The sequence below is a fragment of the Perna viridis genome, chromosome 15 (genome assembly GCF_037379345.1).
Source record: "Perna viridis isolate PV_CMFRI_1.1 ecotype Kerala chromosome 15, ASM3737934v1, whole genome shotgun sequence".
Classification (NCBI taxonomy): Eukaryota; Metazoa; Mollusca; class Bivalvia; order Mytilida; family Mytilidae; genus Perna; species Perna viridis.
Genome location: NC_142459.1, coordinates 13425197 through 13443353, shown reverse-complemented (window position 1 = coordinate 13443353; position 18157 = coordinate 13425197). Strand labels below are relative to the sequence as shown.

General features: G+C 32.7%; 1 protein-coding gene across 1 annotated transcript; it reads right to left on the bottom strand.

Annotated features, from left to right (window-relative positions):
* Positions 1-464: 464 nt before the first annotated feature.
* Positions 465-7434, bottom strand: LOC148597015 (netrin receptor UNC5D-like). The gene is made up of 6 exons (XM_088563365.1): positions 7322-7434; positions 5098-5268; positions 4483-4653; positions 3856-3993; positions 2866-2887; positions 465-1952 (listed from the first exon to the last, which is right to left on the bottom strand). Exons 2-6 carry the CDS (start codon positions 5243-5245, stop codon positions 1721-1723), a joined length of 711 nt encoding a protein of 236 aa, XP_088419491.1. The 5' UTR covers positions 5246-5268; positions 7322-7434; the 3' UTR covers positions 465-1720.
* Between the last annotated feature and the right edge of the window lie 10723 nt (positions 7435-18157).

The following is an 18157-nucleotide window of genomic DNA, read 5'->3' as shown; positions in this document are numbered from 1 at the left end:
AAAAAAAAAAAACATGGGATTACGAAATCCAAGAATCACTCATTATAAGCCTCTGTCTTTTTTAAGGCTTTATCTTATTCCTTTGTAATTGATAAAAGAAAAAAAAACATCTTTTTTCGATTTATGTGGTTTTTTTTTTCATTTCCAAAACAATAAGATTAAAATAGAGCAATCACAAAGAAAAACAAAATAAAAAGAGAAATTAAATTAAAATGCATCATAAATGTACATGTATATCACTGCTATTTAAATAGCATTTCGTTAATTTTTACGAAAATGCACAAATACTTAGACCACTTAACAGGGTCAATTTTTTTAAACAACTGTTAACTTATATATTTCAAATGTACTTCAGTTTCAAGTACATACTTGGGAATTAAGGAAGTAATATACTATTACACATAAACATACAAGACGTGTATTTTGATTTGTTATAACGATATCGAAATTAGAAATTCATAAAACCGTGTTCTCAGTTTATTGTTGAGCTGACCGACAAAAAATCAGTTTTTCACTAAATACAACATGTTTGAAATTAAATAATATCAGACCAGAACTTTTTGCATAACTTATAAATGTACTCTGATCAAGCTTGATCTAACAGTCTTGTGTTCTATTGTGTACAAACGATTAACATAGAATGGTACTTTGATTTGCGTGTAAAACGAGCAATATATGATTATCAAAGGTGGTGCTGTACTTTTGTCGTTAATATTAATAATGTTCTAAATTATTTCATACTTCAATACTCTCTAAATCAATTGCATTTACTTATTAAGTGCCAGTCCCTGTAAGAATCAGGCAGTAGGTGAAACATGGTATGAAATAAATCATAATTTTGATAGTGTACTTTGACTATTTTTCACCATTAGAATCAGGAAAAAATAGACAAGATTTTCCATTTCATCTTGAACAAGCGAGTTACAATTTCATTGAAATACACTGTGAATGAATATTTCAAGGGCAGACAACTCTGTCAAAATCTCATATATCTAAGATTATATTAAAAAATGTCGGAGCAAATCCAATGATTCAGAAATCAGATAATGGTCTTTCCAAATAGAGAAAAAGCGTCCTTGGGTGATATTTTATAGTCAAATCGGTGGGGTTTTGACATGCATGTTTCTAATTTTATTTCCATTTTGCCTGATTCTTACAAATACTTTCACTTAAGTCGAAGTCACAAAAAATACTTCGATCATTCATAACATCAAAGGAACAAAGAAATGAAAACCTTTAATTAACAACATAGTATAATGAGACCTATCTTATCCGAACTCTGAAAAAACTGGAAAAAGTCAGTTTCAATAGAATAATTACGAAAGTGCAAGCAGGGTTTTATGCTATCTATTTAACACTGAAAAACTGGAAAAAGTCAGTTTCAATAGAATAATTGCGAAAGTGCAAGCAGGGTTTTAGGCCATCTATTTAACTCAGGAAAACTGGAAAACTTTATGAATTAGTTACTTTATTCAAATCAGTTTCAATACGATTTGAACCTGTGTTTTTTGGTTAATATATGTTTTACTATACCTCTTTACAATGGTTGTTGTTATCATTTTCTATTTATATTTGCAAACACTTATCGTTGCACATTAGATTCAAATTATCTACGATGTCAAAGAATTTTACATCAATATTTCTTATTATAAAAAAAAAACATAAATATGAGGTTTCTTTCATTAGTTTCTACAGTTAAGCAAACTGTCTTGATTAATAATTACATGTTATCGGATGTTTTCGCCTTAAGGTTTTCGTACATATTTTTCTCTGATTCGTCATCGAATTGTTTGTTTTCAAATGCAGTGCATTCCACTTCATAGTTGTCATATATGACACTTTGAATTCTTGTTCTATCAATCGAAACATAGTTCCCATCTGGATTGTTGCTACATGCAGCACTACCTGCACTTAGGTAGTCATTGGGGGAACTTCTCTGAATAGCCGATGACCTAAGAAAGGAATTGATAAATTCATACACTGTTTTGTTCAGTTAAAAAATATCATCTAAGAACAAATCTTGCAGTGCAGTTCTTCCAAATACATATTCATACTATTGTTTACATCGGATAAGAAGTACGATACTTAGAGAATTTTTATAGTAATATGTTCAGCATTTGAAAGTATTAATGAGCGAAATGTGTTAAGTGCATCAAAACAACAAACAATCTACTTCATTGAATTAAACAAAAATATGGCAAAACAAAACACATTCGGACTAAAACAGATGAGTAATGAGCGAAATGTGTTAAGTGCATCAAAACAACAAACAATCTACTTCATTGAATTAAAAAAAAATATGGCAAAACAAAACACATTCGGACTAAAACAGATGAGAAGAATACATAACAGAATTGTTTGTTTTTTAATTTAATCAGTTAGAAGTACCCTATACTACGTGATTGAAACCTTGAATGAATCAACTGTAGTATGCAAATGAACCAGACATACAAATATTATAGAATTGTACGTGTTATTACAGGACGAAAGGTTGACAAAAAGGCCTGTCATGACCCCGACATTTCTTTACATGTATTTGTTCTGTACTTGGGCTGACCTCAGTGGTCGCAATACCAAGACACCACTAAGCGTGAATCGTACCAATTTTTAAACATATATATATATATATATATATATATATAGTTTTCGTAATGTTGCATGTATGTCTGTGTCATTTTCTTTGATTTTGTAGATTAATTTGATCATGGGAGCTAAGGGGCAATACCAGTTTTATGTTAATTGTACGTCACTGCCTGAATTTTTGTTTTCGTGCACTTTACAAAATAGGAATAATGTTGATAGTTATTAAATCATTCAATTAAAAAAAAAGAGTTATTACATGGATATGGTTTACTATAAACTTACATTGCATTTTGGTGTTGATCACCTGCAAAATATAAGCAAAGCTGACCATTAAACTCTGTCTTTTGTAGCCAAAGCTATTATAGAGAAGCATGATGTGAATATGAATTTACATGAATTTCTCCTGAGTTGAGTAGATAAAATTTTTGACAAATTTAACATGATTTTCGTGTAAATCGAGCTTTAGTGTAGTTTTCACGTGAATGCTTCACACGAGGTTCACGTTAAGTGGATTTCTTTTGAAAATCACGTTAATTTAATACGAATTTATTGTGAAGTCTAATTCATGAAAACTATTGACCGAACTTTACGACAAGCGTGATGACTTTTCATTCAAAATTGTCAACTTTCCTTTCATCTGTGGCAACATCCCTTCAGCACCTGCGTATGGAGTTTTCATATCACAACTCATACGTTTTGCCAGAGCTTGCCGAAACTACGCAGATTTGTTTTGTATAACGCTAGAACGCTAACAAATAGGCTTCTGGAACAGGGTTATGTTGCTACAATACTGAAGTCATCACTACAGAAGTTTTATGGTCGTCATCATGAACACGTGGATCGCTATGGTGTATTCATCTGCATCATGAAAACTGATTATTTCAACGGGTCATAGTTTTACTTTCCTTGTTTGTCAACCTTGGACTTGACTTTTTATGAGCATCTCGGCATGTGTTTCTAGAAAAGCAGAGGATGCTTGTTTTTTTTTTTTTTTTTTTTTCTTTTGTTTGTTTCTTTAGTGGTTAAAATGTGAGGTAAGGAGTTAAGCCAGAGAAGTATTTTTTTCATTTGACTAAATTTTAAAGACATACACAGATTTTGTACCAATACTACATGAATTATAGAACTTGACTTAACTAACTGCGACGTGTACTAGTATTTCAAAAGGCAATGAACACAATACAAAAATACCAAAAGCAATTACCAAAACTTTGATAAAGGGGAATAAATGTTTTATCAATATTATTGCATTAAATTTTGAAATCATCGAACCTTTATGTTGTCGCCTCCTCTTTATAAGACATAAAATGACAAATATGGCGACTGCAGTGACAACCACAGATATTGACGACACTATCGCTAGAGTGAAATAAGTTACTGTTCCGTCATTCCTGTTCTGTTTGCTGCTTTCTGTTTTTGAAAAAGAAACAAGTGATATAAAAAAAACAAAACAAAACAAAACAAAAAAAATAAATGAATAAATAATTAAAAATAAAAACAATTTCAATTCGTTCGAATGATTGTCTTTTCAGACCTTTGTTACAAATATGCTGACTGCAGTGACAACCACAAATATAGACGACACTACAGTTAGGGTGACTTAAGTTACTGTTCGTCCGTTCTTGTCCTGTTTGATGCCACGCGTTTCTGAAAACCATTGTTGTGTTTCAAATGAGTAATTTCAATTTGAAAGGTAGATTGTTTTGACCTCTGTTATTTGTAAAACAAAAGTTTAATCAAATCGAAACCATCATCATATTTTCCTCAATTTGTACGTGTGAAAGTGTAGGGAGCGAAGCGATTAATTTTTAGGTAAACATTTCCCGTGCAAGCTCAAATTGATTTTTTTTTTTATCATGTTAGAAAATACGACATCGCTAAGAAATATGAAACACTCACCAGGACAGGTGAATAAATAACACTGTTGGGTGTCATTCATTTCTCCGACACAAAAGGAACCTCCAAAACTAGGTTCAGGTGAATTACATTGCCTTTCTCGGGTTTGTATCCCTCCACCACAGGATTTACTGCACACGCTCCATTCCAACCAAGAAGACCAGCCACCATTAACTGTTCAAAATAAATAATAATGTTGATATTTTCTAGGTATTCTCTTTTTAAATACTAAAAAGTACTTAAATTCCTGCATACCATTTTTCATGGATTTTTTTATTTCATGATTTTGAGGTTTTCGGTTAACACATCAATGGGAATTTCCTTTTCGTTGGGAACCAAATTTCGTGGTCCGGCTCACACACGAAAACCACGAAAACTGGTTCCCCACCACAGTTGCTTTATTAGTCTCGTGTGCAATCTTAATTGTACTGAATTGTCCATCAAATATATAAGATATATTTTATCCTATTAATAGACTGTTCCCAACAAAGTCTAAACATGAAAAAAATCAACTTTTCAAATTTATGAACGAAAGGATATACCCTGCTTCCAAAGTGTATGTATAATAGGCCTTATATATATATATATATATCTTTTTTTTTTTTACAAAATCCTCACCTTGGCATATGTTGTTGTTACACACTTTTGTTTCATTTATTTCTCCAACACAAAATGCACCACCAAAATCGGGTTCTGGTGAATTACACAGCCTCGTTCTGATTCCTTCTCCCCCACCACACGATACACTACACGAACTCCATTCCATCCAATAAGACCAACCACCATCAACTGTTCAAACAGTATAATACAGTTTGTATACACTTTCTAATATGAACAAGGCAACAGCCAACACTGGAGCATCGCACGTATACATTTTTCTTACGTTAGTAAAACCTTTGACAAATGGGACGAAAGTTGAAATGGGTGAGAAAGATATAAACGGTTGCCATTTTGGAATAATTCAGCGTATCGTATCAAGATACTGTAAATAATAATTATTTTTATAAACTTTGTTTTTGAATTGAATATTCTAATTTTAAATAAATTAAAGGCTACTTTTCAGTTTGAATTCACTTCCCTGATCCTTTTCTGTGTGCTTCTCAGATACATATTCCGATAAGACTGAACGTCAATCGTTATTCTTGCATGCAATGTTTGGTATCAAAATTCATAAAATAGGTGTTATAATATGTAAAACGGAATCTATTAGCGCAGGCTGACTAGTTTTACACAGTTTTCAATCACTATATAAATAAAATTCAAGTTTAGTCGGCGAACGGTTGTTAGATGTCATATGAGTATGAAAATGCATTCCACGATACAGCATCACCATTTTAAGCTTAGCATTACTTGTAAATATTAGTCACATTAGTAACATATGATTAATACAGGCTAAGAAAAATGTAACGAAAATTTGTATACTACCATTGTTGAAGGAAACTTTTATTTTTTCGCAAACAGAAAGTACAAGAGTAATCAAGGGAACCAAGGTTATAGCGGTAATCAAAAGAATGTAATCCAGGGATAAGGCCAGACATGGAAAACAGACACACACAACAAAGAACATAAAGTAACTAAAATCATACATACAAAGTAACAAAAGTAAATGAGCAACTCGGACTCCACTAAAAACTGGGAGCATGGACCGGGCGCACCGGTGGGGTAAGCGTCCTCTGCTCTTCTAGAAACACCCGCCGAGCTAGTCATAAAAAGTCAAGTCCGGGATAGACATACGAGGAAAGGCAAACCATGACCCGTTGAATAAATCAGTTTTCACCCGGCCAGCGAAAGCTATATTTTTATATAGCCTAGCTGGCCGAGTGGTCTAGGGTGCTGGACTTAGTGCAGGCGGTGTTGTCATAGATGTCACAGCGGTTCGAGTTCGAGTCCCGCGGAGGGAACGACAAAAATTTGCTTCGCAAATTTGACAGTTCTAACATCGTTGAGAATTTTTCAGACCCTTCTATAAGTTAAAGTTATCTTCCCTGTATCAATTTGATCCGATTGTGCAGTGTAGAGAATAGAGTCATCACATTCTGGGACGTTGGATATATATATATATATATATATATATATATATATATAAACGTCTCAGAATGTGACGACTCTATTTGCTACACTACTCCATCGGATCGAATTGTAACAGGGAAGATCTGTAAAAGTCTACGTATAGAAAAGTCTGAAATATTCCCAACGATGTTAGAAATGTCAAAATTTGCGCTGCAAATTTTTAGTGGTGCCCTCCGCGGTGACATCTATGGCAACATAGCCTGCACAAAGTCCTGCACGCTAGACAACTCGGTCAGCTAGGCTATATGAAAATATAGCTTTCGCTGGCCGGTTCATTCCTCCTCATAGGATTAATTTAGGGCTGTAATTTAATACACGATGTATGGTAATACGATTCAGTTCATTTTATTTTAGATTTTCTATCATGCTGAGACATACAATTAACATATCAACATTTTAACACAAACTAGTGGTTTTCATAACAGATATATTCTTAGGACAGTTTTCTTGTATACAACTTCCAAAATATTGCGCTGTTCCGTTGCAACATTCACCACCAAATTCCGGAAACAGGTTATTACAGTACCGTTTCCGGCGTTTAACACCGAATCCACAAGACACACTAAAATCTTCCCAAGAGGCCCATACACTCCAACGACCATTAACTTGTTTCAAAAGCAATCAGAAATAATTAAACTTCAAAATACAGCAGTATTTAGAGATTTACCAATGTCAACATAACATGTCGTTTTCATCGTAACATATTTCTTGAGATGAGGGATAAAAACGAATCCGTTTTAATTCTAACAGTAATGTTATAAATAAATTATACCTGGACATCTTTGTATCTGACACGGTTGAGATTCGCTTTCGACACCGGTACAATTTGATCCCCCATTTGATGGTCTTGGGCTGTTACAATGCCTATATCGATACTGTGTTCCTGTATTGTTGATTATCTCCTAAGAGCAGACAGATTGGAATGAATAATTAAACATTTCATAGTATAGACCCATAAAAAAAACTCAATTACAAACATAAAAATATGTAGTCTTTTTTGTGTGTATTACATTTTTCCAGATTGTGCATGATTCTTACAAAGACAGCTACTTAATCTTTGGTATATTGTTTGCAGAGTATAAATATGTTTTGCTGCGGATAAAAGGATAAGAATAAAAAAAAAACACTTGATAAATTAAATGTTAGCCTTGTCAAGATATACAAGCATGCGATTTTGAAAAATTAACAAATTTTATGAACTCAGATACAATCAGATGTAGCTCTATCAATATGTTATTTGTAATGTATAATATCGTAATCGGACACATATATCATCGGTTTTATAAAAAAAATATATTTATTTTTTGTCTAGTAACGCAAATAACCAGAACAACTGATCTAGTGCATTTAAAAAAAACATCAATATACTCTGTAACCACACATAATTTCATATATAGTTAGTAGCTGTAATTACTAGTATACTTCCCGTAGCATTTAATCCCGACGTCTTCTGCATGATTACAGTCATGTGACCTCCATCCATTATGTGAACATTTATACAATTCTGCTTCTCTTCCATGCAACCTAAATCATCTAAGTTGATATGTTGGTGTGAAGCACCATTTCCCGCCTTGTAGTATGTTGCATCGTAAGTGCTGTAAACAGTATATGAATATTATTACAAAATCAAAAAGCCCTAAAAACACAGAGCATTCATCTCATTTATTGCGCTGGGCGGAACTTTGTAATGCTCTAATGTATTGTTGGATTTATATCTTCCTATGCATGTTGTGATATCGCTCAAGATTAGAGGTTACTCCTTGAAACACGTGTAGAGTATACTGAAATATTTCATACAATGATATTAGCCATATGTTTGTATTGATAAGTAATAAGAAAGTTTCCAAAGCATGTATATTATGTGCCCTCTCAAATAGTCGAAATTCCGCATTTTTTTAATTCAACCTAGAAGATCTAAAAATTAGGATAGATGTAAATACCTTAAAAAGGAATAAAAAAAAATCAGCCTTGTGGTATGAATGTCCTTTGAATTCTTAAAATATGCGTCTGTCCAGGAATATTTACATAAACTATATTTTGTAGGTTTTTAAAAAGCATTTCCATCATAGTAAAATCATAATTAGAATCAGTTACACTTACTGTATACATTTTCATCAAACGCATATATATATATATATATATATATATATATATATATATATATATATATATATATATATATATATATATATATATATCTATATAAAATTAGTATTCGCATTATTTATAAGTAATTATAATTTAACATATTACGTTTTCGATTATTTCTACAGGTTGTGGATTTATTGAACGATGTTTGATGCAGTCGTGGACAGTTTTGATGTTTACAAGGTAAGTACTTTTGCATATATTTCAAAAGGTCAAAAAAGTAAATATAAACCGTTGCAGCGTTCATTTTGCACAGTTTTTTGAATGATTTCTCGGAAAATCTTTCCATGGATAAAATTGGTATGAAATTTTATAATGGGAGCAATATTTAAAAAAAATGGCTGTTATAAGTAAAGTAGTAACGATTTTTAAGTCAATTAAATTCTTAACTTTACATTAGACGTTTGGATGCATATGTACCCTTCTTATGAGGTTGTATGAGATTTTAAAAAAAAAGCAAAGATCTCGATTTTCCAAATCAATTGAAAAATTGAGAGTAGGTTTAAATTTGCTTTTGTCAAGTTTTTGTATCCTTTATTTTTATTTTTTATTATTGTGTGTCTAAATTTAATTCTTACACACACTTTGTGTGCATACTAATAGGTGAAAAGTCCTCGCCCAGATGACCGGTTTAATTCGTATATTATACGATGAGTGTAAGTGAAAGCTTTAGCTTAGACTGATTTAGCTTAGAATATATTCGGAATTATTCTTACAGGTGGAGACTATTGGTGATGGACATATGGTAGTTTCAGGCCAGCCACAGCGGAATGGAGATGAACACGCCAAAGAAATCGCTCAAATGTCCCTAGCTATACTAAAGAGGAGATCAGAATATTGAGGATTAAACATTTACCTGACTTGGCTCTTCAAGCAAGGACAGTTGTATACTCGGGTAATTCATGTTAAGTGTAGGGAGGGTGTTCTTAAAAGTAATTCAAGCTGGTTATTAATTGGAGAGGTGTTCACAAAGGTAATTCAATCTTTGTATCAATTGGAATGGTGTTCACAAAAGATAATTTAAACTGTTCATCAATTGAAATGTTGTTCACAAGGTAAATTAAACTGTTCATCAATTGGAATGGTGTACACAAAATTAATTCAAACTGTTCATCAAATGGAATAGTGTACACAAAGGTATTCTAAATGGTTCATCAATGGAAATGATCACAAAGGTAATTTAGACTGTTCATCAATTGAAATGTTCTACACAAAATTGATATAATTTGAAATTCAACGACTTTACATCAATTTGTAGTAAAAAGTATTTGCAATACTCCCGCTGCTTTGGGTTAAATACATAACTCTGTATCTTGTGAATAGAGTGCTTACACCAGATTTAAAAACTTTTTACACTTATTTTGTTATTACTGCAAAATCAAGACAGCTGCATTTCCTTTTCCCATAGTGGATTCTGATGATATACTGCGCAGTAATAGAACTGTATTTATCTAAGAAACATGCTATAAAAGTTTTCCCTTACCTTCTCTAGGGCCTATATGCGCAGGAGTTATTCGAAAGAAGATACCAAGATATTGTCTTTTCGGAGATACAGTCAATACAGCCTCGAAGATGGAATCGCATGGTCAAGGTTATTAGAGTCAAACATTTGTTACTGGAAAGGGTAGAGACAATAAACCTTAAAGATGGCCCAAAATTTTTACTTTAATACAGATGAAATTTTCTGATACATAATTAAATTCCAGAATGCCGAAATTTTTATTGCATACATTAAATATTACGATTTTGAGAGAAAAAATGCAACAATAAAGTTCAAAATTATTCCATAATGTGAGCTGAAATTATTGCAAATTCAATTAAATTGTATTATTTGCAGTAATAAAAACGTGCAATACATTCCATATTTCATTTTATGATTATTTTTTTTTTAATATTTTAAATACTTGAAGATGAACGTTTACTATTAAAAAATATGTTCTTGCCCTTTCATTTGTAGATTTGTATTAAACCAAAAAATGAAATTCCACATGCTAAATACAAATACATAGACTATTTCCTTTTTAGTTAAAAATAACTTTCTTTCACTACTGCTGTTAAAGTATTAGATTAACAACTCTGATAAAAGGGTATGTAAATCTTGTCACGTGACTCTGTGGTTTTATGAGAATGGGTCCTCGTATACCATTCAAATGCATGGAGATTCGTCATTTACATATCACTGGGTTCAATATTAAAACAATATATTTTCTATGCAGACATTGTTTTTTTATTATTACAATTCCTTTTCAGATATTCCAAAGCATTCACATCTGATTTTAACAAAGTTGCAGAGCAAAATATTAGGCTGTATTCTCCATTTCTTTTCCATCAAAACAATGGCTGGTGCTTACAAAAATATCACAACAGATAATACTAATATTTCCTCTAGCCTAATTGCAATGGTTTAAACAAAACATATATTATAACTATTTTTCGACATAATATTTTCAAAGGCATAAACATTATAATTTATTAGAAAGTTTGGAAGTTTGGACGGTGCTCTGTTCTAATCTGCCTACAAGGCGTAAGCACTAATTGTGGTTGAGCAAACTCCGAACAACCTCTGACGTTCGAAATTCACTCTAGACGCTGCAGACAGTCCTCTCAAAGTCGGGAAAAAGTGATTGATTTCATGCATCGTTATCCGATTGTCAAACGACGTAAAATTTGAATAACGCCTGAAAAATTTGAAAGGCCTGCGTGGAGCCTGGTGAGAGAGGTGTTTTATCTCTGAAATACCGGATATCGCCTGCACTGGACATTTTATTCTACCTCATCGTAACGGCCACAACTTACCATAGAAGATGATAGATATACCGGTTACCGTTAATCTTTCTCTTTATGAAAACAGAAGATGTTGACAAATAAAATCACAGTAAACTAATTGAAAACACTATTTCCAGAATAATAGTTACCAAATATGAAACGACCACGACCACAAAATAAACAATTAAGTCGAAATATAGTTTCATGAAAAGATACAACAATAAGCAAGCGAAAAAAAATACAGAACTTTCACTAATCAATTCCATTTTGATGAAGTGGAAACGCATGCGTTTGCTACTGTCAATATATTATCGTTAAGGCCTTACTGTGCACTGATATCTTGTGCTAGAAACAGTACTTTTTGTATGATGTGCTAATTTATACGTACAATCATGTCTCGTTTCGGCCATGAAAGTTCATGTCAGCCCTCAGGCTAAGACTTTATTGGATACATTCGTAATTTTCTCCCTCAAATCCAGAGGTCTTGTAAATATAAAGGTTAGTAAAGGAATGTTTGAATATACCGTTTCAATCCTGTAATATATTAAATCTAATTGAAGATATCTGCCTTGAATGTTAGAGGTCTTGTTGATATAACGGTTAGTAAAGGAATTTCCAATACACCGTTACAATCAGGTAAGATATCATGTCTGATTGAAATATCTCCCTCGAATATCGAATATTGGGGTCTAGTTAATATAAAGATGAGTATTGGAAAACAACGAATATACCGTTTCCACCCCGTAAGATATCCAGCCTAGCCTCATATGTGTGATAGAAAGACAAATCGGTCAATCAAGGTGTGATATACGTCAATAAACTTTGTAGTAATAAGTGATGATATTAACAAAGCTAGGCTAAAATTATCCATTGTACTATTTTGACTACCGATTTGACCGATTTTGATCGGCGATAATTTAATGCTGCCCCTTTGTATTGAAATGTGCCGGAAATAATGAATTAGTAGACTCATTTGTTTAAATACTCCTTATGCTGGAGATATTAGTATTGTGCCACTCAAAAATGGGAAACTCATTGTTGAAATCATCAGGTTCGCCATAACAAATTTTAATTTTAACGTCCATCGTTATCTGTGTGTAGGTCTAGGTCTAGATATGAAGCTGAAGTATGTGTATCGGTTTTGGCAAAATTTAGTTTGCACCATCAAAATCAAGGAGAAGAGACAAGATTTTCGATATCGCATTGGTAAATTGAGTTATAATTTCTGTGAAATTCACTGAATGAACTCTGTCAAAATCCTCATTTTTCTAACATTCTATAGAAAAATTCTGTGCATATTCCCATTTCGCCTGATTCTTACACAAACTTGATAAGAAAAAGGGTAGAGGTCAAATTTCAGAAAGATATTACCATGTACAGTTCATGGTTAACAAATCCTGATAGTCCTAGTCATTACCAAACTAGCATCAGCAGTCACAAATACGAAGATTATACACCATCTGCCGTTCTTTTTCTCTCATCATAATGTATGTTTAATCTCTCAGTTGGCCAAGTTTAAACTAATACTCTAATGAGACTTCAAAAGAAACACATTCGTCACAAGTTAAGTGGCTGTCTTTGTAAGAATCATGCATAATCTGAAAAATGTGATACCCCCCCCCCCCCCACAAAAAAGGCCACATGTTTTTATTTTTGTAATTAAGTTCTTTAATGGGTCTATATTTTGAAATGTGTAATTATTTATTCATATCTGTCTGCCCTTTAGGAGTTAATCAAAATTGAAAATCCAAAAGATTCTATTGTATTTGAGTGTCGTTTACAGAGTTATTTCCCTTATTCTGGAATCTACAGTGCATTCTATATGATTTTTATCTCCTGTGAAGATGGTTTATATGAAAAACTACATGTTACTTTCTGTTTACTTAAACATTTAAAAAAAATATATAAAAAATAAAAATATGTAGGCTTTCCAACCATGAATCACATTTTGCATTATTCTTATGTGGAGTGCTACTTAAGAACAAATTCAATAAACAGGGTAATTTGATCATTATGACTAGTGTAAGGTATTGTTTGTGCAAGGTTTCACTCAATGCAAAAATGTTAATTAACAAGTGCGTTTTAACTTTTTAGGCAAAGGGTCAAATGGCTACATTCTGGCTTAAGGAAAATATCTTCTCGATACGAACAGAAATTATAGTCAGTAGTAAAGACAATATAGCCAGACGTGGTTCCGAACTACCAAAGGAAACCATTGAGAAGATGGATAAAGAATCTTGGAAAAATGAAGAAATAAAGAGCGAGTCGTCATTAGATGACGTTTTACTGGGATCTGACAGTGGAACCATTGAAATATGTAGCTTTGAGCGCAGTAAAAGTAAACTCTTTGCTAAGAGAAATGAGTCCAATAGTGCAGTGAAAAGGTCGCCTCGATCCGACAGTATTTATAATCTAGTATTTAACCACATCGAAGTTTAATGTTGAAGTAGTGTTTTGTTTTTAATGTTGTGCGACTTGACAGTGTTCATATGTAGTATTTAACGATATTGAAGTTTAACGTTGATGTGGTGGTATTTTGAATGTTGTGTGGTCTCACGTTGTTGTGTACTCCAAAGTGGCCGTTTAGGTCTACAGATTTTGTTACATGCAGTTCGTAAAAGGTGAGGTGAAAGGTCAATCATTTGCAGTAAATGTATTGTAACATCATAAAAGTTGTTTGTTGACCTTTTCTTTTACTTCATTGAACTTGACCAAACTTCATAAAGTAAAGGAGATAGACCTGGAGTAAGAGACATAACTCTTCAAATCAGTGATATGTTTGTGTCATATAGAATTTCACGAAAGCCTTTCAAGCTTCCCTTTGAAACAGAATGAAATCAGACCAAATTACTTTGATGATTACATGAGATGGGTATAAAATGGTGAATACAAATGTTCCAATGATTTGTAAGAGTTATGTCCCTTATCTTAGGTCTACTACCTTAACATGTTCAAATAATAATGAATTTGTCTTGAAAATTGTGAAGTTTTCATCGTATACATTTCCATAACTCAACGACACCTTGCAAAAATCTCTTAGGTTACTGGAATGCTTGAAGATACTCGCCTATGCTAATATTGGTCCTGCAAAACCCGTGCCAATACGGGAAAATCCGTATTGCTTTGTAGATTGTCGTAATAGCCTAATAGAATGAAATTTTCGATGTGGAGTTTTATCCATATTAGGTCAAATATACTATACTCAATTAACAATAATACGATATTAATGTTTAATATAACTGTGGCAGTATTCTGAATGTTGTACGACCTGGCAGTGTTTATAATTAAATATTTAACGATTTTGAAGTTCAATGTTAATAAGGAGTGGTTTTATTTTGATTGGTGTACTGTCAACATTTGTTTTATTATGTTTGTTTCGTTAGAAATTAATACCGATGTTACAATCAAATTTTTTTGGGAACTTATAATCGTAATACCGAGCACTGCATAAGAGGCTAACTATAGACGTTCACTCAAACCGGAAGGTATAAGACAGGCCCTCAGAAATGGGTCAGGGAATTGAATTCAAAATGACAGTAGCCTTTTAATTGGTTTGAAATTAAAATATACAAGTCAAAAATAAAGACAAAATATAAAAGAATTATTTACAATGTCTAGATCCGGTACGATTTTACACATGTAAGAAAAATGTATACGAGCGATGCTCAGTTTTTGGCTGTGCCTATGTCTTCTAATTTCATCTGTTTGAACTTGTGTTATGGGGGAACTTCTGTTCCATGACTGTTCGACCTGATAGTGTTTATAATGTACTTTTAACCAGTTGTGTAAATTATGATTAAAATTGCACATTCAATACTATTTGTCCAGAATTAAATAAGAATTAATAACTGAACCAATATGGAAATATAGACCCAATAAGGAGAAACAGACTCAATATAAATTAAAAGGCCAAATGCAGGCATGCTCAATATGGATGTTATACTTCCGGTCATGAACAAATAATATAGTAGGTTATGATTCGGTATTAAAAATTTGAAATCATTAAGCATTTCTCTATAAACATGATAAACGCAACTGACAGTTCCCAAGAAAAAAAATTAACGTCGAACATTTTTTTAAACTCCATTTGTACTTAAATTCATGTTGGCGTTTCAAAGAGTTTGGTGAACATATTATATTTGTTTATTTATATAGAATATATTAAAAACACTGAGATATGGAATAAATGTCAAAGACATTATGATCCAACCAAGTACCAAACTATGAAATTCAACCAGAGAAATCTACATCGTATGTAAACACAGTAATTTCGTTTATTGCCATTCTATAACTCTATAGTATTCAACGATATTCAAGTTTAATATTCAAGATAATATTGAAGTGGTATTACTTTATTCAAATATGTGATAGATTTTTTAATATGAAATTTTCTACAGTATTTGATTCACTTGTTAAGTGAAACCTACACCAGACGTAAGAACCCGTTCGTGTTAACTCTATGAATATACTCAATATACAATTCCTCTATAAAGGGGTTGAATAGAATAAATGAATTTTCCTTGCTGATGTGTATGTTGAGCATGACCCACGCATATTCATCGAACATGCGATGAATGTTTTTTTGCTTTGTTTTGTTTTATTTTTTTAATCGGATCACCATGCAATGAGGATTTAATTCTAAATAATTAGAAAAAGCTGGAAAAATTGTCAAAATGACACTTTTAGGGGCCAAATTTCTATCAATATATAAACGTTATTCTGAATAAAATGATAATGATTAAAATGGTATCATTACATACTGCCCTAGCACAGTTTGCTACGTGTGAGATTCAGGCTCTTTAGAACCTCTAGTTGCCAATTAAAGGAACGTATATACGGTATTTCCAAAACAATGTGTCCAAAATAAGCATAGTGCAATTTCTGCATATGGCCCTAAGGTATAAGGTCAAAAATGTAAAAGAGGCAAAGTTTCGTCCTGAGTTTGGCAGAAGCGGAAATTAATAATACAGAATATCTAACAAATTGGGTTTTAGTGGTTTTCAAGTTGTTCGTGAAGTACATATATATATAAAAAGTCTGCGTAGTTTCGGCAAGCTTCTTTCTTTCTGATCAGATCAACTATAAAGTCAGCCTCATAAGAGTGAAAGAAAAGGTCAGCAATTTTATTTCTTTTAAAACCGAATAATAGAAACATTTTAATTCAATATGAAAAGGTTATCTGTCTCAAATATTTACGATTCAACGCTAAATTAAATGAAGTGCCTATAAAACAGGGAGGGGGGGACCTCACTTGAACCCAATTTTAAAGGCCTTTTTGAAAAAGTGCAAGGGGGACATGGGGTATAGCGTTGTAGAGGATACCCGTACCGATGATTCTACGTCGGAAAAAGTAGGGGTCAAGTTCAACTTAGTGAAGTGCCAGTCGATGACAAATTTTTCAACTACAAAACAGGGGGGACCTCACCTAGACCCAATTTTAAGGGCCTTATTTGAAATATAGTCTAAAAATCCCCAATATTTTTGGAACTGATAGTCTTTATGTAGGCCTAAAATCTCAGTTCCAAGATGGGCTTAAGGATATTGGTTCAAGCCACCGATTTCGAAGTTTGTATATAAGTAGTACGGGGGGGTGGAGGCTGTTTAAAATCTTCCCAACGACAGAGGAAGATATGTTATTATGTTATTATTGTGTTATGACCATTTAATGAACATGTGTTTGAACAATAAAGAATTTGAATTTCAATTTGGTATGGAAATCCCAGTATTTTGGGAATTGATAGTCCTTACGTATGCCTAAAATCTCATCCCGGTCCCAAAATGGACTAATAAACCTTGGTCCCAGTCACTGATTTCGAAGTCGGAACAGAAATGACAGGTTTTTTTCTTTATGTTGGAGTTATTGTCCTTTTTGGCGTTTTTTTCTCGATATTTTTCATGTCAATTCTTTCAAAAACTTTAACATGCAATACTCATCAAACTGGAAATAGTTTATAAAAAGTGTGAATTTGAAACAAAAACCAAACAAACCATAACAAACAAATAGAACTGAAAAGTCTCCTAACATGAAATTAAAGATAAAATAGATCATAGAAGACTCATCAGCAAATAAAGTTATGGTCTTTTTTTTTTTTCTTTTTTTTATTTTGTTTTGATTTGTGTCTGCGTGTGTGTATGTGAAACGAAAAGCAGTTGGTAAAACATCATTACGATTGACTGTTCTTCTCAACACAAACAACCCCTTTTTCATTTAATATATTTACACATAAAATATTTGAGCAATAAAAAGACCCCCTCTTCAATTAAAAAAAGAATTCAAACCCTTTTTTGGGGAATATGATAATATTCATCCTGGCTCCTACGTCCTGTCCTCTCACCTAATTGAAAACTGATCAACAAAATAGTCCAAAAAGGATTAAAGATGACTCATTTCAACATTCATTGAATACTCATTGTAACTAGGAATACTTTATAATTACTTCATTTTGGCACAAACCAGGGACTAACCAGGGACTCAAGGACGGATCAAAACTCTTTGAAAAAAGGGGGGTGCCAGAGGGCGGGTCAAAACTCTTTGAAAAGGAGGGGTGCCAGCCGAGGTGCCTCAAAAAATGAGAGGAGCTAGCTCATTATTTGCCATCTTTCGTCGATTTTACACACGATTTGGACAAATTTTCCAATTAATAGGAGAGGTGCCCACCCAACTGCACCCTCCCCCTGGATCCACCACTGGGAC